We start from the raw sequence: 25,284 nt of genomic DNA, 5'->3' as shown, positions 1-25,284 counted from the left end.
ATATGCAATCAACAGCTCTTGGGTTTAAAATAAATTTAATCATATAATCCATAGTAAGTAATATATTTTCATCTCAAATTGAAAATTGATGTATGGTATATGCTTAATGGTATATTCTCATATATGTGAGTATACATGCCAGTCATTTTATATATTATGCTCCCATCCATCATAATGAACTTAGCAAACCAAGAAGTAAAACTTGGAGAAAATAAATCCCTCCACCAAGTTTGTTCTTTGATGCTGTGTTTCCCAAGGGACATACACATCAGCATTTATAAGATATAAATTGCAGCCCTGTAGGTAGTATTAGCTTTTTCTCTATGATATTTTTATAGGAATTCAAAAGCCACCTTTCTGCTTTGACAAGTAATGTTGTACCACATTAATCAAATACATTTTTGAAGCAAAATACTTTGCTTTCCATCAGTATCAGCCAATGGTCATGGACCCATCACTAATGTCTCTATTTTAGGAATGTTTCTTGGAGCCTGGACAAAGAAACAATCTCTGCAAAAACCTTCTGTTTTCTCCCATCCCTACCCTCACATTCATTACATCCAAAGCAACCATTTAACACTAATCCATGACCTCATGGGAAGCATTTGTAAGTTTATGTGGAAAAGCTTAAGAGAGACTGATTTTCCACCATCCCTTATCAAGCTGAAGAATTATAAAGAAGACATTATTCTGAACAATACTGGACCAAGATGTAACCTTCAGTATTATTTCTACAGTAAAGATTCCTCATACTGTGCTGTGGATTTCTGGGGCTAGAGAACAGAAAAGCATTTTGAAAAGATCTACCTGTAAGTATTAGTGCAATAAATAATAGTGCATGTCCTGGAGTCTTGGAGGCTTCATGTTATTAGAATATGCATTTCAATGTTTTATTTCTTTATCTGAGAACTAATGGTGTCTTACTGTGAACATAGGATGGATCTTTCATAACTTAGACTTGAGAGTACAGAAGCTTTTTGTAAAGATGAAACTGTAGTTCATTATTTTTTCCTTCTTCACAAAATGCAGAAAAAATATGTTCATACAGTTGCCTAGGAGTATACAGTGACGTGGATACTACTTTTAGCACCTGTTGCGTCGTTGCTGTTTACATTGTCAGAGTAAGAATAAATAGTATCAAGATGTAAAATCACCCTTGGTGAGGGAACACAACCATTCAGCTACCTATCCAAACCAGTCCTGGCCCCCTTCCCAGTCCCTGGACAAACCACTTATTTCACTTTTGGTTCCTCCATGTAATTTTTGAGGACTTGTACATATTTTATGTAAAATTATCAATGGCCATCATTTCTTCCTTTACCACTGACTGCAGACTCAGGAATAGATGATATATATTCTCTTGGGAAAATAAAGGCAGGATCAGTGAAGAAATATAAAGCAAATAGATATCCAGAATATATGCTGAACAGGACTACATTTCACTAGTGGAAGGTGAAAGTAGACACAACTCTTGTGCTGGAGATAATAAAGATTTGTCAGCCAGCTAAGGAATTGTGCTGTCTACATGAAATATGGTCCCAAGATTGGGAGGGAGGCAAGAAGACTTTTGGGAAGAACATGCTCTTGGCTCAATCTCCTTTCAAGACCTAAAATGACCTCATCCACAGATTACAAAAGAAAACTAGCTGCCTTCCCCTGCAACAGGAAAAAAGCAACAAAACCCCAAAATTCAAAGATTTAAAGTATTTCTTCATAGCTAAATGCACCCTGTTCAATCTGACACCAGAAATTAATATGATTCTCCTGCTACCTTATTGTCAGATAAGAAATCAGGGGAGAGCAGCAAAGGATGCTTGTGCTTGGACTAGCAAATATCCTGATTGTGACAGTATGCAGATCACTTCCCCTTGGTAGTCTGGGAACAGAAGTGTTCCTGTCTCCAAAACACAAGGAGTAATGGTAGTATGACTGCTGAGAGTTTTTCTTGATGCAAAACAGGATGGACATAAGTCATGTAGAAGGGAAGTCTTAAGCAGCTTATCCCCTTCAAATTTCGGCTTCACTTTGAATGAGGCAGGTTTCTACCTAGAAACTAATAAACTAGGCTGTTTTAGTCCTCCCTGCTACTGTTCCAATTCTATCTGACCCAGCACAAAACTGGGCTCCTATCAATAACCAATATACAAATAAATGCCAGTCTTAGCACAGTTTTCAACAAATAATGCCCAAATAATGTCCAGCTACAACAAATAAGGCCAGCTACATTTACAGGCAGTAAAGCATGCTGCTCTCAAGCGAGACATGACCATTCTATTTGTCCTGCAGCACACAGACACAGCAGCAATTCACACCAGCCAGAAAATATCAGAAGAATTTCTCAAATTCACAACTCTCATCTTTTATTGACAAATCGAAGGGTATGTCTTTGGTCATTGCCATTTCTGGGACAACATTCCATGGTTTTAAGTAATGGCTGATGGAATATATTTATATGCTTCCATTTTTAAAGTGTTTTTTGGTTTGTTTTTTTTTTTTTTTTGTAAAGGAAGTAATGGCTTAGTAGTTCAGGTGATTATATTTAAAAATATCTATAGATTCACCTTTGAAACTGATTTCCTTTCTTACTTATAGTATTGAGTTTTCCCTCACACGTTATGCTTCTAGAAATGCTGTCACTCAGGGAAAGGAAGCAACAAGGTTTTACTACTGTTAATAAACTTTACATTTCAGTACTTTTTCCTTCTCACATGTTCAAAATTATCATTTAGCTTACGTTATGAAAGATGTCCTTGCTAGTTAGTGTTTTCTTGCTTTTAGCAAGTAAGCTAACAAAGGCAGACAAGTTCTTGTTCTTCAAAAAAAAAGTCTGTGCAGAGAAAATAGAGGAAAATTACAGCCCTGAGTACAGGTTCTTAAGATGAAGCCCCCACAAGTAACTGTTGTTACATACATAGAAAATACAAGCATGTAATGCTTCAGGGATGCCTAAATTTAATGTATTCTGAACTTAGTAAAGATGCTGATCACCAAACCAAGCATATCAGTAAAGGCAGATCATCTGGTAGAGGTAGGAGGTACTCTGCTATTTCATGTTGCAGAGCTCATTCAGTAATTTAAATATGGAAGCATTTTATACTAATTGCTATTCAAACGTGTTGGAACAGTGAGTCCCTCTGCTAAGAACCCTACAAACATCATTCCTGATGTAGTGCATCTTCATAAGGATGCTTCACAAATCACAACAGAACCAGAGACACCAGAGTTTCTTACCTTGCAGCATATTTTAAGGCTCTCAAACTTCATTTTGATATGAAGTGGAACCCCAATATCAAACATCAAAGTTTTGCACAAACTGAAAAATTAAAAATATTTTCCTTTAATGCTATCAAAATGTGTGATTCAACAGGGACAAAACCTTTTTCTTAGTATAAAACAAACAGAATCTTTTATCTTCATCTTTGTGACTCATACGACACCTTCTAACGGGAGTATAATAATAAAACAATAAAAAACCCTCAGTATTTCAATACTTTCTGACAATGGCAATGTAAAAAAAAAAAGTCTCCTCAAAAAGTGTGGCTCTGAAAACATTTCACAGCAGAAAACCGGTTTGCCAGATATAACATCATAAATGCTCCTAATGGATAATTCTTCTATGTAGAACAAAGATGGATATATCTCATTATCCTGTGATTCTATGATCTCTTTGACAAGACCAGAGGACAGAACCACAGGACCTGCTACATGGAGCACTCAGGGACATTCAATTGATAGTTTTAGACACAAGAGATGAAATAAGAAGAGAATAATGGGCAATTTCATCTGCTTTTTTCTCTTAAGGTGTTAGGTTGTCAATCATTATCAGAATAAGTCAAAATTTTTATTCCACTGTACATCTTTAATAACTTATCACTTTCATTTTAACCTAAATTAAAATATATTCTTATTGTGCCATATAAATACTATAATGATAGCAGTGATAGCTCTCCTTATCTCATACCATGTCTCTATGTTGTTTATGAGTCATCTCTCCTCTTACCACATAGTAAAGAAAACAGATGAGCCCTGAAAACTAACACTTTTGCAATTTTATATAGCAAATATCATTTGTAAAATGCATCTGTAAAATCACAGCTCCTGTAACTACTACACCAGTTTCCAGTCAGTGTGTTATATAGAGTGGGGATGAAAACATTTGGGAAGTATCTGTAATTTGGCTTCTAAAAGAAATTTTCTTTGAAAACAAGAGTAAGAGCAAACTTACTGTTTTGGCAGTTTTGAATCATGTCTTTTAAGCTTTAATTTCAAATCTAATTTTAATTCTGGTGCTATGCTGAAAAGTAATTTCTCTTTATTGAATGATAAATCAAAGGGAATATTATAAAACCATTCTCCGTCTAATTTGCAATGGGAAAATCCAAAGTAACTCCATTATGGTCACTAAAAACATTTCAAAAGTTTCAAATCAACATAGTTTCAAGAAGTGATTGAAAAAGATATTGAAATATGGCCCATATTCTTCTCAGCTATGACATATGTTGAGAATTGCAGAGAACAAATTGCAAATTAAAGTTGTTTAAGAAACTTAAAGTCTATTTCTTTACTCCTTCTAGGGCCAGTATGCATGCAAAATTGTGATGAAACCATAATCGTCTTGAGCTATATACTTCTAACATAAAACTTCTCTATACAATACTGTATATTTTTATAGTCATCTGCACCTTTGCTCCCTGACAGGCAAAAGGGACGTGCAAAAAAGGCTCCAACTCTTCATATTGTTTAAGAAGCTGTCCTGATGGTCTCTCAAGCTGGGCTATGCAAACTAAAGCAACCACACTCTAAATTGGGCATGATTACAGTCTATAAATAAGAAATATTTCAACTAATTTGACACAAAACACATTTGTTTTACCAGAGGCATTAGCAATGTAATGATATTCCCTCCTTCAAACACACTTTGCTTGACGTATGATTGATGCCTTCACAAGGAAAAGGACATGAATGCTAGTAATTAAAGTCATATATGTAAAAGCCAGGAGAAGTTGTGCTGCCTCCTCTCTGTGTGCAGGGAAGCTGAGGGAGGACAGGCCTCTGGGGTGTCAGACAGGGAGTGTCTCAGATACTAGTTAGGTAACTATGCTGAAAAAGCACAAGGAAAGACGAGTGGGTATGTACAAACAAGTGGGACAATGTTATTGAGGGACATATTATTTGAAGAATCTGCTGTTTTCTTGGCTTTGACTGATGTGGTCACCTGCACCAAAGCTGGTTACCCATATTTGGCACAAGGGAAAGGATTTGACAGAAGAATGATCACTGCTTAATAAAGCTTTTCAGCAAGGGGAACAACAATGCTCAGTTTGTCCCAGATGATCCATTACTAAAGTGAGTGTTATTTCCTAAAGATGTAAAACTTACAAAGTGCAAAAGAATTACAGAAAATTATTTAATTGATTTGCAATTTGTACAATAGCATATGGAACAACTCCAGCAACATTAAGTCCCCTAGTATTACTGTGATGAAGTGAGTACACAGTTCACTTTATAGCTGTGGTAATGGTCAGAGAGACCAAATTAAAAGACTGCTGCCATGAAGAGAGAATAGTTAAGCCAATGATGAAAATCCAAGGGACTTAATTTTAAGCCCCACTTATGAGCCATAAGTTATGCTAGGTATGCCTTTGGCAACACCAGGGTTTCTGTGGGGAGGGGCTATGGGGAGGCTGGTGCATTTACAAAAGGAATACTATACTCATAGTATGCTCAGAATACTTACAAAATGTAATTAAAGAATGACGGGCAAATTTTCACGTCGCTTCAAATGGGACAATTCAGCCTTCATAATATTGATTGTCAACCTGCTGAACTATCATAAGTACTTCTTTAATAATGAATGACCCTTGGTCTATTTATTTATAAAAGCCATTCAAGATACAAGAAACACACAGATAAAGGTCAGTGTTTAACATGATGAATTCAGGCAGGACTTCAAAGTATATCAGGTTTGTTCATGATTTTATTTCCTACAAAAAATTCTTCATATCATTTGCATTGATAGCTGGGCATAAGCTAAATGGGGCTTTGTGCTTTTTAAAATTGATGTTAGCATTTCTTTTGCCAGGTTTTCTTTTTTTGCTATTATTGAAGCAGATGAAAGGGAATATAAACTGCACACTCAAGCAATAAAAATAGTTCAATTTCAGTCGTTCTCTCTGATTTTGTTGCACTAAAACCATATATTACCCTGAGTACCTGCCAGATAAAAAGGTCATGAAAAACTACAGCATGTATATAATACTGATTACACTTTTCCAGCATTTTGATTCCTATCACTTCTCTTACATATTTTGAAATGTTAATTACACTCAGTCTGATGGACTATACAGAAGTTGCTTTGGGAAAACAGGATTATTTTGCAGTTATAAATAGTCATTAAAGGACAATTTGTGTGATTCAGTTCTAGGGTTGTTACTGTTAATAAACACCATCGACTGGAAACTGCAGAGAAGAACCTTGCAGATAAACAGTAAACACCTTTGGGAACCCAAGGCAGCATCTCAGTCCTCATGGGTGCAGCCACACTTTGATTTCAGACAATTAGCTGTGCCTCTAATGCAGCCACAGGGGGAGTCTGTTTTATACAGAGACACCAGTATAAAGTGCCCAGGCATCACCACCATGAGGGGCTGGCTCCAAGTTTGGGGGCTCCAAGCCCCACAGCTCCACTCAGCTCCCACATGTGGGCACTCAGCTCCTGCCAGCAGCAGGAGCAGGCACAGGCTTTCCATCCCCTCCAGCAGAGCAGCAGCTCAGGGCCCTGACTACAGGGGCAGGGGGCATTTTTCTTGTTTTTCTCTGACCTTGCTGGGTGCTACCTCATTTGCAGCCTGTTAATAGCTTCAGACTCTTCACCCATAATCATAAAAACTAGGCTGCTGCTTAAACACATACTTCATGTACTGGTGCTGTGGTATATGTTCAGTTCAGTGGTTTAGTTAGATTCTGAATGAAGAAAGATCAACTCAAATGTGCATGGGTTTCACTCAAGTTTTTCTTCCTGTAGAAGACATTTAGGTATTGTTTACCTGTATAAAAATCTTTCAAATGAATCTATTTATTTTATTAGCACTAAAGTTGCAGGGTTCACTTACCAATAGAAAAATCTCGTGCTAGAAACAAAAATACTCAGGGGAAAAAAAGCACTTTTGATTTGAGGCAGAATTTTTTACTGTTTCTTTTATTCTTCTTTCTTACCAAGTCAATACTAATCACAGATGAAAAACATTTTATTTTTTATTTATGTCAGCAAGAGGAACTTTTTCCTTTCAAAATAATGGTAGAAATGATAGTTCCAAAAGATTTCCAATAGTGATACAAATCTTCATTAGATCTGAGACCCAGGGCTATAATCTCCTGCTTATTTGACAGATCTGTTGATTCGAGAAGAGTATCAGCTGACTGAGAACACCTACTGCAAATGTTACAACCAATACATCCCATTTTTCTTTTTGCCATGTATTGTGCCTGGTTTTATGCTTGCTGAAACCAATGCAAAACTTAGGAACTCTTGCTTATAATCTCTGCAGAGTTTCTTTTTCTTTCTGTTTGCTAATTTTCTGTAGAAAATTCTGTAAAAATTCCTGTTTGGATAATAACCATTACAGAATACATCTTTTAAACTGAAAATAAGTCCCTTGCTAAAGCACAAACGACATGCAAATTATTAAAACAAATCATTATCTGCACCTGTAAGTGGTGTCTTGCGCAGAAGGTAACAAATTATTGTTAATGAAATTATATTTTGTCTATTTCTCCTATTTCTGGACTCCTAGATCTCACTACATCCATCTGCACATCAGGCTCCATTTTTGAGTACAGATAGTACAGACAGTTCTATTTTGGCTTGACTAGTAACAAACTGAGCACAGAGATTCAGCAAATATTGATGTCTAAGTTTGATGGAGTGGCCTGAATAACCAGGCTGTAGAGATGTGCCAGAAGAACATTTCAAATACGCTGAATTTGAGATTTTTATCTCATCTTTTATAACAAAGGATCAAAAACTAGTTGACACAAACTCCTTAAACTGGAAGCTACTTCTTAGATGAACAATTATGACTTGATCTAAAATAGATGCAATATACAGAGGAACTAAATTGACATTTCACTCTCAAACCTCAAGATTTATTTTGCTTCTGTACTGTTCTAAAAGAAATAAAATTGGAAGAGAATTAATTCTTTTTTTTTTCAGCTATCAAGCAGGGAGTTTTCAATTGAAACCAACTATAACATTACATTTTAAACACCAGTACATGTGTAACAGAGATACTTAATTCTTACAAAACAGTAAGATAACCACAGAGAATAAAGAGAATGTCTGCACAGACACCTTGTCCTAGATAGCCATAATTCAAATAGCGTTTTGTAGAGCATGAATGCCCTTCAAAACTCACATGATTCAAAAGTTAAGACAACTTTCCATAAAAAATTCTGCTTCTTCCACAAGAAATGATGAGTCATTCAACATTTAATCATTTATGTACACTGAGGAAGTGTTTTCCTGTTTTCTGACACCTACATAAATAATCACCGCTCCCAAATAATCCAAACAGATACTGTTTGCAAAAAAATACAATGCTTTTGATTAAAAAGTTTAAATCTTGAAGCACTTTGGAACCTTTAAACTGGTCTTCCTTCTCTCGTCAAAAAGATGTAATGGTGCCTTCCCTCTCCCCAATGCACTTCCTGTTCAGAAGTGTTTCAATTTTTCTCTGCATCTGACAGCTCACAGGTCCCTTTCCCCTTTCTAAAATCCTAGAGAAATGGAGGACTGCTTCTCTATTGGGACTTTACAGTTAGTAAACTAGCTTGTATTTTTACTTTACCAATTTATTTTGGTTCTACTAAAATACATTTTAAAAAAACATTTTATGTTCAATTTATTCTCAGTGCTCGCATTTCACTGAAAATGGTTTCCCTCTAGCTTCCTACAATAGCCTGGCTTTCATAGCCTATTAACTGCCCTATAAGGTCTTCCTCTGCCTAATACACAATTCCATTTTATTATAGCTATGTCCATATAAACTTGCTCAAATGCTTTTTAAAATTTTGCATCCCATCATTATTAACTAGAAATAAAAGATTTAAGAATAATCAAAAGTATAATTATATCAGACTAAATCCAAAACTAAGTAGGTGACTGGATTAAACATGGCATATCATCCCTTAGAATCATAGGAGGATACTTCCACTAATTGTGACTAAATTACAGAGGTCATTGAACTCATTGCAGAGGTAATTTATAAGCAGATCTCAGTGACATCACATGAAATTAAACAGCCCATTAGACCATCCAAATCATGTGTACTTTACCTTTCTGCTGGTGTGACAGAGCTCAGGACAACCACTGCTGCATTGTACATGCTCAGTACACTGGAGCTGGGCTCCCTGTCCCTTGCATTGCTGTCCAAATAGCTATGATCAACACATGGAGAGAGATGGATGCCCCACTTATCTGGGGGTGATTGTTTTTTATTCTTAAACATGAAGAAATGTATTTTTAAGAGAGAGTAAAAAAAGCAAGACAAGCTGCTCTCTTCCGTCTATTTTCAACAACTGTCCAAGAACAGTAAATTGCTACTATGACCAGTTTCCAATGCATTTTCTGGAAAATAGACTCTACTACTGTCCTTTAAATGGTCTAGAGTTTGGGGATGTCATGCCTGCTGGAAGCTTCCTTGTAATCACGACACAAAATTAAGATTAGCCTCATAAATCCTGCTTGAGTAACATGACATTGTTTAACAGAACCATATTTTCTACCTACCTCCAGTCCAGAGCAACCAAACCATCATTCATGCAGAACTGATGGGGTCCCTCTGCAAATGCTGACCACAGTAACCATGTCTTCATGGCTTGTCATTTTAGTACTCATGATAATTTTTTTACATGATACATCAACAGTCTGAAAAGACGTAAGTAAAATGCAAGGCATAAATATTTCTGTAAAACTGTATTTGACCTCAGGCACAAAAGCCAAGGAGATGAGTCACTCCACCTCCACCTTTCATTAAGACAGATTCTGATTCTGTTGAACAGATGATTTTGTAAGTATGAAAGGACTTGATAAAATTTAGAAAAAAAATAAACACCTCTAGAACTCAGGTACTAGGAGCATAAAAATACTACTACTCAGAAAACAAGTAAATAGAGAACAAAGAAAGTCTATTTTTCTCTAAAGAGTATGGAAGAAATGAGAAATCAACTTGATTACTGATAAAAGCAACTACAAAAACAAGGAGAGGGTAAAAATGCAGGAAGAAAAGCAGAAGGTGGAATTAATGTGATCAAACCATTAACAGGCAGGTTTGGCTCAATGCCTTTTCTCTATTCACAACATATTGCTTGGTCTAGAGATACAACTCAGAAAACAAATGTATATTATTAAAATCTGCAAGCTTCTTTCCATAGTAAGCAAGTCTAAAACTTACAAGAAGGTGGTCTTGATGAAAAAGCAGCATCTGACATACAGACTACAGACTCAGTTCTGTATGTCTTCAAACTACTTCCACATTGTAGCTATATCACATCTTATTATAAAATCTCAAAAGGCAAGAATTCTGCTATCAGACAAGCACATGTGTGCTGGTATCCATGAGAGCCTTGCATGCACATATTATTGTAATTGCCTCTGAAGAAAAAAATGCAAAAAAGTCCCACGTGTCTGCTTTTACACTGAAACACTACCAGGTCTTTCAATAAAAACTATTATCTTTTAAAATGTATGCTTGGGGAGGGCAGTTTAATGCTAATTTTCCTGTCTTTTTTTTTTCAAATATTATCAATGCTTTCCAATTAGTTTGGCATCACTAACCAAGTCTTGGCTATGACTGTGTTCTCCTTCCTACCAACAAGTCCTTCTTTTGTGCCATCTACCTGGATTCCAGAAGATTGCTGGGTTTCTGCTCTGTTCCTCAGACACCAGATTCACCAGCCTGCTTCTTCTGACTTCCTGACAATCACTGCAACAGCTCTGCCTGTTTCCCACTGGGTCTAACCTTTGCTACTGAGCTGTGCTGGGAAGCAGCCCCTACTCTAGTGATCTTCCCTGGAAGAGGAAACAAGTAAGCCAATAGCATCCCCACTGAGGTCTTCTGTCCTTAAGACAAAAAGACAGATGCTGTGTGGCAAAGCACACAGCAGGAGCACCAGGCTTTGTGCCTCCAAATCTGCCCACATCCTCTGGTCTCAGGGATTGCTTAGTCTGTGGGGTTGGGATAACAGAAAACATGGTAACTACAGCCAACTTATGTGCTGGTTTTGTATCATCAGGGCTTACTCTCCAACCACATAGACTAGAAAGTAGGTTTTTAAACAATAAACTCAATTATTGACCTTTATTATGAAGCTCAGGAGTACAACAGGCTTTGTCAAATATGTGGAACATTGTAAGCAACACTCATCATGCATTTGAGCATTCTTTTTTCCTGTTAACAAATTGTTCTCAATATCATAATTCCATTTAAAATTATTTTGATAATTTGTAGAAAATTGATTACTATCAATGGATCCTTTATTTACATAGTGATAGATTGCCAGTCACAGTATGCTTCATGAAATTACCTTTACTTCCCACAAGAGTGACTTTCTAATTTAATGTATATTACTTTTTCCAGGAATACTGCTGACAGAAAATAACAGTAGAACTTCTTCAGCACCATGCAAAACTAGCCTATAGATAACTTCAGCAACAACAGAAATATAGACAATTACAATTACTACAATTTATTTCTTGCTTCATTTTGCAAAGACAAGTCTGCAGTCTTCTGATGCAAGTGCAATGACAATGGCTTTTTCCTCATAGCTGGAACCAACACAATAAGAAGATAAATCACAAGTAATCTTGTAAACCCTGCTAACTTGATTTCTTCCTTAAGGGGCATATTCTCCAGGGAATGATTTTACTTAGTTGGATTATTTTAACTGCTGGCCAACTATATGTATGTGCCTGCAAAAATGGAAGAGTGAAATCTGCAAATACAGAACCAGTTTCTTTTTGCAGAAAGTTCATTTAAATATTTCAAATTTCTTTGAAGCAATAGATTTAAAGACAATAAGATAGAAAATGATGTACTAAAAAAATTAAAACTGAAGTAGAAAGAAATTATGAAAATTATGGCTTGAAAAGCCATAAAAGGAGTCATTGTTAGACATCATTTAAGATGAAAAGGGGACTACAATTCCAAACACATATGTATCATGCTAAAAAGAAAGGGAAATTTGTTTATACTGTATTATACCTAGCAGGATGCCTGTAAATTATTATTTGTGCCTGTACCAGCAATACTTACCACATGACTACATTGCTTGCTAAATTATAGTTAATAATCACCACACAACCAAAAACACGCCACCGGACAATAAGGTACAGCGCCACATAAATTTAAAAATCAGATACTTTTCAGAATATACTCCAAAATATAATATAATATATTTAATGTCTCCGTTTATGAAACAATAACAGTACCTGCTTAACTACAGCATTGCATGCAGAAATTCCCTGTAACTATTTTATTCCATTCTTATTGACAATATATTCAGGTCTCAAACCTGCTAATACGTATTCCCAGCTTTTGAATTAAACTGCACTTTAGAATTATACTGCACTCTACAAACTGCCATTTACAAATTCAATGTACCATTGCAAAGTTGATTTTTGGCAAGACAATGGATACTTTTTGGGACTCAAGGGTCTGACCTTAAAGGAACCAGACTGGTTTTCTATTCCTTCTGTTCAGGTGGATGTTCATTTGTGAAATAGTATCCAGACACTACTTAAGAGTACCATGAAATAGATTTTGCATTGTGGCAGCATTACTAATGCTGAAAAGATACTTCATGATGAGACTTCATTTGTCTTCAGCCACACACTTCCTCTCCCCATTCTTAACATGAGCTGCAAATTTCCCTCCTGTCTCAGAAATTAGTGATGGCAAACGCAGTACCAACCCTTTCTTCTGAGAAAGCACTTCTGCCTCCCTCCCTCAAATTGCTCTGTGTAAAAATTCCAATGTGATTTAAACAACTTTGCAGTCATAGAAGTACTTCTTAAACTAGTGGTGTTAAATAGTTTACTTTACTCTGCTTCCTAATTAAAACAAGTACTTAAAATACACATCCCTGACAAATTCTCACTGATACTTATTACACTAGTTCTAATCATTGCTATGCACCATCAGTAACATTTCTTTTTAAGATATTTCCAAGAGATAGTGAGGAAGGAAAACCATTTTCACAGAACTCCTGAATATATTCCTGTACATTCTCTCTTCTTTAGACATTATCTAGTCTTTTCTTCCTACAGTGCACAGATTTTAGTTAAGCTATCACTACTACAGATGCTGTTTATATCAGATTAAGAGGGCTTCTGTTAAGCTGATATATTATGCACTGCCTCCACGGGCAAATACAAACGGCATAAATATGTGTAATACTTGTGTTTGTATGTCTATATTGGATGGGGCTATTTTTCTGCTTTCCCAAAGCACTATTTACTATTGCCAATGGAAAACCAGCAAAACACAATTATTACCAGTGTTAACAAGAGAAAAAATGGCAGACTACTGAAATTGAAGCTGTGATAGGTTGTAGAAATCCTGATAATTTCAGATTTACATGAGGCTGATTCAGGGCTCCCTTTTCACCCCACACATTCCATGAATGTTGCACTCCAGAGACTGAGTGTCAAGGGTGGCAAACTAGGTACATTTTTTGGCTTTGCTGAATGCAGTAGGTTTTCCCAAATGCCTTTTAAAAGTTCTCACACTTCAAATTTGCAATCCTGTTCCACTTAAAACAGCAGCAAAATCTTACAAGGAGGTTAGTAAGAAAGTGCAGAAAAGAGAGAGAAGTATTTTCATTACGAAACAACATAGTAGGAAATAGTAGCAAAAAATTTCTATCACTGATCAACAAGGCCCAGAGCTAATTCTCTGGAGAGAGGAGTTTTGGAGGAAGCATGCATTTAGGAAATGAGATCATCTAATTCAAGCTGTGCATTTCATGTGGACAAACAAAGATGAATGTTCCTAGCAATTTTCCATCTCAGAAAAAGTGAATAGCTATTAAGGTACTTTTCTCCATCATTGCAGGACTTCTATACCTATTTCTTTTGCAAATGTCTGTGAAAGTAATATTTTCATATTTTAAGGGAACGGAAATTTATGATTATTTCTTCTTGCATACAGATCACTTTGTAAGACTTTTTCAATGGGTTTTCAGTGTATCTCAGTTTCCCAGGACAATTTTGTAAAATTGCCTCGGACTTTTTTTAGCTTACTTTCCCTTCTTTTTATTAATACTCCCAATGGTAATTGCCACTGAATCAAAAAGTAAGCATCAGAATAAATTTTTTGTTATGTTGTTTGATTAGGAAAAAGCAATGATATTTAAATTAGCATTTGATGTTCTGTTCAAAATAACTTCATATTTTGAAAAGCTTTTCATTTCAATAGTAATTTAATAAAGGTCTGATATTAACACATTCCTTAAAATGAAAATGGAGAGCACAGTCATTTTGGAACAGGCTGCCCAGATAAATTGTGTCTGCCCCATCCCTGAAATTGTTCCAGGTCAGGCTTGATGAGGACCTGGACAACTGCATCTAGTAGGTGATATCCCTGCCCTTAGCAGGGAGACTGGAACTAGATATTTAAGATCCCTTCCAACCCAAACAATTCTATGATTCCATTATTAAAAATAGTGGAAAGAGTTCTCAATTGCTTTCTGAAGAGCATTCATCTTATTTGATCCCATCCCACCAGTACTTGTTCATTCTGCACTTCCCAACAGCAAAGCTGTCACAAATCTGATTTTCCATAAGATACAAAAGTTCTGTCAAGTTTTAAGCAGCTTAAGATCACCCTGAACTACCATTCCAGTCACTAGGCCAAGAAAAGCAAGCAAACAGAAACAGGAGGTGAAGGGATGCAGACAGCACACAGATATCCACTCTGGTTTTCTGTAAAGCATACAAAGCATCACTCATTAATCACTTAATTATGCCAATACTTGGAAATGACTGTGTGTCCAATCTTATGGCTACACTAATTCAACCTCTTCTACTCATGACTCTCAAAATCATGAGCAAAACATATCCACTCACAAATGATCAGGAACATTTGAATGCAAATCATCACTCTGACAATGACAAACACAAGAGACTCATGGTGTGACTTCAAACTATTAATTTGGGAATAGAGGTTTATTAACTTTTTTTTCCTCAAAATTCTGCTTTGAAAAGTGAAACTGCGAAGGTGGCAAGTCCCTGCTCCAATCTTCCCATCTGAGAGGGCACAAGAGAGGGAATGGTTTCTGTCCTTCCTGAACTGACAGCAAGCTTTTCACCAAAGCATTTCACTAAGAGTGGAACCTCCTCAAGGCAGAGAGTTTTAACACTGAAGGCTTGGTTTGCAAATCAGGGGCTAATTTAGCATAAAGAAATCAGCAATGATTCTTCCATTAAATCATACTTTAGGACAATACAAGAAAAGAGAGCTGAGGAAATGGATATAACAAGAAAGTATGAACCTGTTATCAACCCAGCATGAGAGACACAAGTTGAAAACAAAGTTCAATAAAACTCAAGACCTGGGAATCCTAGATTCTCCCAAATTTACTCTGAAAATTCTCTCAAAAATATAAATTCTAAAATCCTTTTATTTGCCTATAATGCAACATTACTTTGTTCCAAAGGCACCAGCTGAACCAAGTGTTACACTTTGTGGCTCTTGCTTCTTGTCAAACTAAGTAGTAGAGCTTTCTATTTAATTTTGTGTTTCAGGTTAGTAACTTCCAGTAGTGAAGTGGATAAAACAATCAACTCATTTCACACGCAGCACTGAGAAGTCATCAGATGTTAACAACTCATTACTCAACTGGAAAAGATCAAAACTAACGACAGATGAAACTCTCTTTCCTGTTATTAGTCCCCTGACTCACACAATTCTCACTGTACTGCTCCTCATTTTTTGCTGCCTGACTCTGTATAACAAGCAATACTATTGCAGGTAGCCCCTGTGACTCACGCCTTGGGCTCACCCACCTGTGATTTGTGAGTATGATGTGCTCTTACAACACTGCTTTCCTCTGCAGTCACTCACTACATCTGTCCAGGCTACTGAGACTGCCAATCTGCTTTTAACTTGGATTTTTTTTTTATACTCAAACATGTAAATTCTTTGATTTTTTTACCAAGAGCATTGCTACCAGTAATTAATCATTATATTAATACATTTGCTAATCAAAATGCAATATCTCAGTCTTTTCATGACTTCCCAAGTAAAAGAGAAAAAAAAAAGCATTTTCTGAGATCAGGAAAAACATTTAACAAAAATTAGATATAAAGGAAATAATCTTTACAAAAAATGGGAAAATATAATATTTATATAGAAAAGATGCTATATTACCTTCACCTTCAGGAATGAGAAAAAAGCTAGACTTCACATGGATCATCTTTTCCAGTGAATGGTAAATTAATGTTTTCATTTTCTCTTTAACACAGATGTTAAAAACATACCTTTCTACTGATTGCCTTCTCCTATTTTTGTTGGTTCAAGCTGAGAGTACATTCCAAAATCATTAAGCCATGCATCAGAAATACCCAGTAATAACTAGCATGAGCACGTTTTTCTTGAAAAGTTTTATTCTCCCTCTGTGTGTATTCTTTAAATGAACTTTTGTTTCTCATAGTTCTCCCTGCTCCTCCAATAAAAATTCTCATGTTCCACACTCAAGCTTACACACCACTCAGTTGGCACATTCTCCACAGATTTTATTCATCACCAAGCTCACCTAAGTGCTGCAGACTTTAAAGTCCTATTAAGGATCACACTGATATTCCATAATGACCACAGGACATCACTACATCTTCTTAATGAAATATTCCTGTTCTGATTAGCTTATGAAGCTTTCAGCACTAATACTGGGTAAACCACCCACACACCTCACAAAGACTTCCAAAACAAACCCTCAACTATTGCTTCATGAGTAAACTCTGAATGATTCTTTGTGCTTCAAAGTCAACAGAAAAGCTTTGGCATTTTCTTGTATCCCTCCTTAGTAAAAATAAAAAATATATTGTAGACCTCCTCCTAATCTGATTCATATGTCAAACTCCCCAAATTCATCATTTCCAGCAAGTTTTTTAATCCATTTCCAGGTCTAAAGGTGAACCATGGATTAGGAAAATCACATCCTCTTTATTCCTGTAACTCTAATCCATGCTAATATAGAATGCATGTGACAACCTTCATGCAATTATTATTGCTGACCAGCAAGATGTCTGTATACATTATCTTCTTCACTCCTCCAAAAACTTTCAAAAGCATGAAAACAACAGTAAGTAAGTAATTTTTTTCATCAAATCAAAATGCATAATCACATAGAAGGAGCAAAATCTCCTCCCTACTTTTTTTCCTTAGAGTCTTAAAAGTTTCAGATTTTTATTTGTCCTCTATGACTCTTTGGAATTATGTAACATAAAGCAAAATGACTCCTCATATTTTGAAAATTTCACAAAGTGGAATAATCTTTAATTTAGGATTATATTTTTCTGAAGCACAAAATCTGTATAGTGTATAGGGAAATATCTGCATTTTAAATGTTTCTCTCTGTTTTTTTATTTTACTTGTGAAAACATTTCAGGAATGACTCAGTAAATGAGATAGTATGATGACATCATCTTATTTATTACAATCACAACATTCTCAGGCTAATTTTGCTAATGCAGTCATCTTTAGAGATGGTCAGTAATTCAGTAATAAAGAATGACTGCTCTTTCAACTAGTTTCTCACTTGTTGTTTTTAGGAACAATATTATGAAATAAAAGTACATTAAAAACACATATATAACAACATAATTAAAACTGTATCACAAAAGACCCTATTCCTACAGACAATTTATAGACATCCTTAGCTTTTACAAGTTGTTTAAAGGACTTGTAGAGTCTTTCCTAAGTGCTTGCAGGAACATAATTTCTCTGTGGTAGAGTTACCTGTTTTGCTTCCTCCCATTAAAAAAAAATACCAAACAACTGCAAAGCTCCAGTATTTATGGGCCATAATTCAGGACAGATGGCTGTGTACAATCTGTCTTTATGCACAGACACACACAGCACACACACATATATAAAAATATGAGCATATAAGTATATATATTTTAACTGAAGAGCATCTACTTTGATGCTTTTGTGAGTATTAACAGCATTGTAAATTTTTGTTAAATGTATTTGTGTTATTGTTGCCATGATCCTTAGACATTATTCCCATGTTTCTTAGCAATCAGCAGTTTTGAGTCCAGGCTAATATTTGTTTGCTACATATACATAAACTCCTAGCACACTGAATGAAACTAGAGACTTAGGACATGGATTTGAAGCTTTCATATTCCATTCAAGAAAAGAACTGACAGGAAAGTAGATTAATTGAACTAAAATGACAGTTTTGCTGTACTGGTGGGAGCTTTAGTCATGAGTAGCAAAAATTACTGGTACTCCCTGGTATTTGAGAGAGAAAATAAGAAAAGTAGAAAATAATGAACTGTTCTATGATTTTTATTTCCCTCTGAAGCTAATAGAGCTAATGCATCAATACAATAGTTGGTACATGTTACATTTATAACTTGCATGTATAACTGATACACTCAGTCCATAAAAGTATGATGTCCATTCTAGGAAAAAAAAAAAAAAAAAAAAAAAAAAGGAATTTTGGTCTGTTTTGATACCCATCACACACAAGTTAAAGCAAAGATTAAGAATTAATGATTCATTAAAATGCCATGCTAAATTCCTGTGGTGTGTGGAGTATGGTGATGATTTTTCTTTTGTTCTGCTGCTACAAAATTTCTTATCTTCATGTACTGGCCAATACATTAAACTCATAATTGCTATGGAATCTGGCTAAAAACCAGACCTGACCTGCCATAAAAATATTGCTATTTTGAGAAAATTAACTTTTTGTAGTAAATTAGGTATTCCTTTCACCCAATTTTCAGGACAAAACCAGCTCTGTGTAAACCCACTCCAATCTGATAGAAACATCAAAAACTTCTTTAATTAAACTGTTCCAAGGATAAAGAATGTCTTCTCCAGACCAGATGACTGTGAATTCTCAAGAGTACTTATTTAAAAGTGTTTCCCACTGGAGCATCCCCTTACATGAGGTAGAGTGAAAGCTTTAAAATTGTATGAAATTCACTTTGACTCTTACCAGAAAAGACACTGGGAATCTTGGAAAGAAAACTTTTCACCGTACGAATAGGAATCCCATTTTTCTCATCTTGCATGCGGGCTATGACATCTTCCATCTGAATAGAGAAATAAAAAATAGAGGAATAAATAACTTCCTTCTTTGAATATCTAACTTTTAAAAAGTTCAATGAAATTATGATGGAATTATCTACATCTATTCTTTCTTTTTACTTTAATCACCAAGATGCTTCATATGAAAAACTCTGTGCAACAGGGCATTTTATGCTCTTTTTTTTTAGTCAAAGTTTAAAACATTTTTGTATGTTGTTTCTGTATCCCTAATCAGTTCCCAAAAACTTCAGTAAAAGTTTGTGGCTGGGCCATGTTGGGGAAGCAGAATAACAGACAATATTCTGTCATGCACCTTTTTCCCCTAAAGTCAGATGTCCCACACTAGCAAACAGCAAACCAGCATTGGGTGCAGCTGTGCATTACTTGGCCCAATAAGGGAGTTGTACAGAGCTAGGAAAGGGAACACCAGCATTTGGGGTCACCAGTGGTGTACTTAGGAAAAAAAACAAATCCATAAAAAAAAAAAAAAAAAAAAAAAAAAAAAAAAAAATTAAATCATTTAGTTTGACTGCTCATGAAATAGGTATTTAAAAGGTATTTATACATAGAGTGTCTGGAGGTTCCCATGTTCCATGTATTTATAGATCACATATTAACGACCTAAGGAATACAAATCCAGTGTGACTGTCCAAACCAAAAAGTAAACACAAGAAGTAGATATTGTTAGCAAGGGTGAAAACTCAGTCTATTGCTCAGAATTATGCAATTCGCAAAATGTAACAGGAGACATGAACCAATATTCATCTGACATGGAATTTAATTATTTAAATAGAAAGGCTATCAATAGATTCTGAAGAAACTGTCAAGCATATCTATGCTTATCAACCATTATCTGAGAAATGGCATGTGTCCCTACATTTTTTTATCCACATAGAACTGAAGACTGGTGCAACTCCTTCCAAATTCAGTTGGTGAATTGCCTTATTTGCCCTTAAGCCAATAAGAATTCACTCAGATTCAGGCAAATATTTTTGCTGATCATGTTTGGTGATAAATTCCACACTTGCAGAGTAAGCTTGTGAGAATTCTGCTAGAACCCCAGAGCGAATAATGCCCATTACACTAGGACAAGGTGTAGCAGACAATTTGTACATAAAGCAACAAGATAAAGGTATATTTACAATATAATAAAGATTACTACAAACACAGGCCACACTTCTCATGCACAGTATTACAGGTAGAGAGATGCAGTTACTGCTTGCTCAAGAACACAGGAGTGCAAATGTTAAATGCCCAGTGCTGTCAGCCCTGTCTTCTGAGAGCACGTAGAACCAATTGTTAACTAACATTTACATATGCTTTCCTAAACTTTCTTCATGGACAGGATTGAATCTAAACAGCATAAAATCTAATTCAGAGAGGCTGAAGCTCGAGGAGAGTCCTCTGGTTTAGATTAACAAAGTGAACTCCAGGATATCTGCACTGCAAAACTGCACTTTCCCTTTTATATCGAGCTCATATTACTGTTCTGTGTTGGGTGTGAATTCTGTCTGTGCAAAAGGCAGCTCACACTCCAGACAGCATTAGTGGGAACTGCCTGGATAACTCAGAGAGCAAAGATTACCTCCTAAGTGAGCAGGAATGTTCTGAACACACAGCACAACAGTAGTTCACTAATTAGGTGCAGTTGACCTCTTGCATGGAAATCTAAGTTACTTGTGGTTTGTGGTTATCTTAAACATAAGAACTCTAGAAATTTTAGGGAAATTTAAATGAAAAAAAGAGTTTAAATTAAAGATTAAAACCTATCCAATCCAACATATGCAGATGCACAGTTTAAATTTCAAAATATGCAGTTGCTGTTTCTGTTTCAGCTGCTTTAAATTCAGCAAATATATAACCTCTTCCACTAAAAACCATCAAACTTAATCATATTTGGGAAGCAGCAGTCAAGGCATTCCTCTGTCATTCATCAATAAGGACCTAAGACAATGAAAAGGCCAGAATAGTTTAATTAGAGTGATGAAAGAAAATCTTAATCTAATTTTGCTCAAGAAGCCTAATCTGGGAAACACATGCTGCTGCCTGATGTAATAATTTTCCTTCCCGATGTATCATTGTTTGTTTCTGAGTCACCTGACTCAATGCTCAAAAATAAAATAGAGGCTTCTTCATTTCACCTCAGAATTAGACTTTTTTTCTATTCATATGCTCTTACCTAGCTAAACCTGTTTGGCACTCATTTTGCAGTGGGGTCCATTTTAATCCTAAAGATTCTCAATTAACTCAAACCCACAAATATTTTGCCTCCTGTTCAAATGAAGGTCAAATATGTCCGAGAAGAGGAAGTTGTACAAGCATATCTTTTAGATTTTCAGTCATCATGAAACATCATTAAGTATAGCTATTTAATGCATAAAAAGTATAGCTAGAAAGACATTTCAATGCAGCACAAATCCTACAGAAGGCTTTCTAAATAAATGTCTTCTTTTTAAAAGTGCCTTTTTTAAACCAGTGAGGTAGTTCTAACCCTGACAAAAACTCACTAAACTTCTGATGCATAGGCAACTCAGAACAAACTTGCAATATTAATATTTAAAACTTCACTTGTCGCCTTGTGAAGATAATTTGCAGCCTTCATCTTGACACGTAAAGACTCTGTGAAATCTATTTCAAAGCCTAACTCTATGACAACAGTGACAATGCATCTTCTCTAAATCAAAAAGAAAGCAGATAGCAATATCCTGTAATAGAAGGGCACAGGATACAGGAGCCATTGAGCAGTGACACTGACTGCTCTGAGCACACTGGGAGCCAGGCATGCCCAGCTCACCCAGGAGCAGAACCAGTGGAGGTCTTGACAACACACCAGGGGCAGCTACTCACAGCCAGGTGAAAGGAATACAGCTCCTAAGAGCAGAATTTTTATGGTTCCTCAGTGCCACCATGCCGTGTAGCTCATGGGGGGAAACCCTGATCTTTAAACTGCCAAATCTAAATAAGAATTTCATTGCCGCTCATCTGCACATCTGGCAAACATTATCAACTTGAACTATAATTCAGCATCTAAAGAACTGGTTTTGGTTTAGGTTTTCTTTTTTTCCATTAATGCAAACACAATAAAAGTGCAGGACAAGAGTTTTTTTCTTCCATTAAAACTGAGCCTGAAACAACACCACCTAAAGATGATCACTACATACAAGGATACTTGTAGGAAAAGTAATCCCTCAGGAACTAAGCTAGTTCAAGAGATACATGGTAAAAACTTGAAGTCTTGGCCTACTTAGACATACACAGAAGTCTTAATATGATTTCTGTCCCTTAAAAAATAAATTCAATACCAGGCAATTAAGACTATATTCAGGAATACCAAAATTAAATAAGCATGATTTTGTACTCAGCTATCACACATCAGAACAAGGATTGCTCTTACTTGAGTGTACTGGGGTCCACCCACACTACAGCTTTCTTCATTTTGCTAACATCTTTTTTTTTTCCTTTTACACAAATGCAGGGTTGGAATAGCCCAGTGAAACTAGCTACAAACCTTATCTAAACTTGTTTCACTTGTTAGAAAGTACAAAGAGTCACAGCATATTTCTTAGAGTATGCAACATGCTTCTTTAGATATTTTCTGCCCTCTCCACTTTAGCACTTTCCAGAGTCCAAGGTCATCAGTGCAGTTGGCCAGAAGGTTGCAGGAAGTTTTCCTCAGCCTGTCCCTGTGAAGAGATGTGCTTCAAAGCAACAGGGGCTGAACAGAACTTGCAGGGTAGGAGACAGATACAAGGCTTCTTACAATGCAAGGGCAACTTTTCTTCTTCCTGCTTCACTGGCAAGCACAGGTACAGGCAAAGTGATTGCCAGATCAAATCAGTAAGAAATAACCTTGTGGGTGGAGAAGGAAGGTTAATGGGAGACCTTCAGTTTACCCAGTGTACAAGGCAAAGTCACCAATGTAAAATAAAAAATCTCAGTTTAACAATGCTGGCAACTCTTTTTCTAAATCAAATGTGTAGAAACAGATGGTTTATTACCCTCATGCCAAAGATTTTAGCATTATCTCTTCAATGCAGAATTGGGTTATTTCAACTCTTTATTCCTACTTGGTATGAAACCCAAGTTTCAAATGTTCAGAAAAGTACATTTGGACTTCTGACTAAAATACAGTGCTGAAAGGTGGCTTGAAGCATTCAAAATTAACCAAACTGTTAATGACAGTCATGCACGAACTCTCTGAGCTTGCTGATATAAAAGCAGTCAGTCAGGAGGTTTTCTAAGACAGCAATACTGCATCTGTGGTCTACCAATACAGGAAACAGCCCTAGGTAATCTCTGATGAACATTAAATTATAGAATAACTTAATTAAAAACATACAAGGATGACTGGTCTCATTCTTGTCAGAGCTTCTATTTGCTGAAATAATTATTTGACATCATAAAATCAAACAACAAACCAACACAAAAGTTTCCAATCATATTAAATAGAAGCATTGGAGATAGTTTGAAGAGCCTAGTTTTCTACATGTACTATGATGCTGGCACCTCTGCCTCATGTTTATTTCCTTCTGTATAGGAAGACACTGGTGTGAGCAAATAGTTCATTCTCAGTCCCTAAACAGAATACCTGTGGAGAGCAAACGATGTTCTGGCTTCACATGTAGCCCAAAGGTCTGCATTTAATCATGTTCTGTCATTACTCTTATGATTTCATTTGTAGTTTTCAATGTGAATTTCTAATTAAGATTCAAATTTATTTTCCTTAATTATCCATACTGTTTCAGATTCAACAAACAGGTAATATGTCAGACTGGTTGTAAAACAAGCATGGTACTACGTGTCTAAGCCTGTGCTTACATTAAATGAGCACAGGGCAAACCTTTGCCCTTTATTAAGAATAATTAAGGCTACTTTGAATTTATATGAAAATTGATGCCAGTTCTGTGCAATTATTTCTAAGGCCTAATTAAATGAACAGTCCCACTGGGCTTCTCCTTAATATCAACACTGTATGTTCATCACTGGACTTGCATCAATAAGATAAGCTCTGCATACTTTGCTGATTTAAAACTGTGGGTTTGAATGATAATTTTAAGCATGATCCTCTTATTCATGTAATTAAAATGCTGACTCATCAAAACCATTTAATTTAAAAGGTTCTTGTATTTTAATACAAACCATACAAGCAGTTCTTGTGCTTTTCAAGCACCTATTATAATACTTTTTGAAAGATGGACAACTTAAAAGCACACTTTGAGCTCCTGTCATTAACCTGCAAGCATAAAGCTGTCAGGGATCCCTAGGTAAGGACTGAATAAAGGGTAATCCCTGTCACAAGAAACTGTACAGTATTGAATGGAAATCTTGAAGATACCATCTAGTACATTCTGTAGGTAGCAATTTACACCAATAAGTAACTATCTTTTCTCCTAAGGACAGCTAGTCTTGCATAAGTCTATGAAAAATCAGGCAGTTGTAATTCTAGCTCCCTAGCCCTCATAAAAATGCAATTTCAAGCAACAAAAAAAAAATCTTAAGCAAGAAAATAGGCCATTTTAAAATTAATCACTTGCAAAATAATTCAGATATGGTTTTAAAATGTTTCATAGTATTAATACTTCAGAATTTATTTTTACTCTGGCCTTTCCTAGCCAAGAAGCATTTTCTATATTTAGTCAATGTCAGATATAGAAGATATGAAAGGCTATGAACTGATGCAAAAATTACTACTTTAACTGAATGGTTCTCATGTTAAAATTCCAGATAGATAAAGAAAAGCATTTCATTTTGTTTACATGTTTTTCTAGGAACTTAGAAACAATTAATGACAATTAATTTAAAAATCACATTTCTCAAACCTTAAATGCTATATTTACACAACAAATCTGAGAAAGCTTACTCAAAGGAGTTAAAAAAACCACATCCAGATGGTGAAATTTCAAAAGCACCTAAGTCAACAATAATTTTGGAAATTGCATTTCTGTTTTCAGTAAAATAATTATTT

At 35.7% G+C, this 25,284-nt stretch overlaps 1 protein-coding gene across 13 annotated transcripts in view; it reads right to left on the bottom strand.

Annotated features, from left to right (window-relative positions):
- Nucleotides 1-25,284, bottom strand: part of RGS7 (regulator of G protein signaling 7) — a 222,274-nt gene that overhangs the window by 108,369 nt on the left and 88,621 nt on the right. For all 13 annotated transcript variants that reach the window (XM_079333392.1, XM_079333399.1, XM_079333390.1 and 10 more), the window contains exon 3: nucleotides 19,228-19,324. In XM_079333392.1, the coding sequence (XP_079189518.1) occupies nucleotides 19,228-19,324 (97 nt within the window). The remainder of the gene's footprint in view (nucleotides 1-19,227; nucleotides 19,325-25,284) is intronic.

The sequence above is a fragment of the Erithacus rubecula genome, assembly GCF_903797595.1.
Source record: "Erithacus rubecula genome assembly, chromosome: 2".
NCBI lineage: Eukaryota > Metazoa > Chordata > Aves > Passeriformes > Muscicapidae > Erithacus > Erithacus rubecula.
Note: the sequence above shows the minus strand (reverse complement) of the source record. Positions and strands in the feature narration are given on the sequence as shown.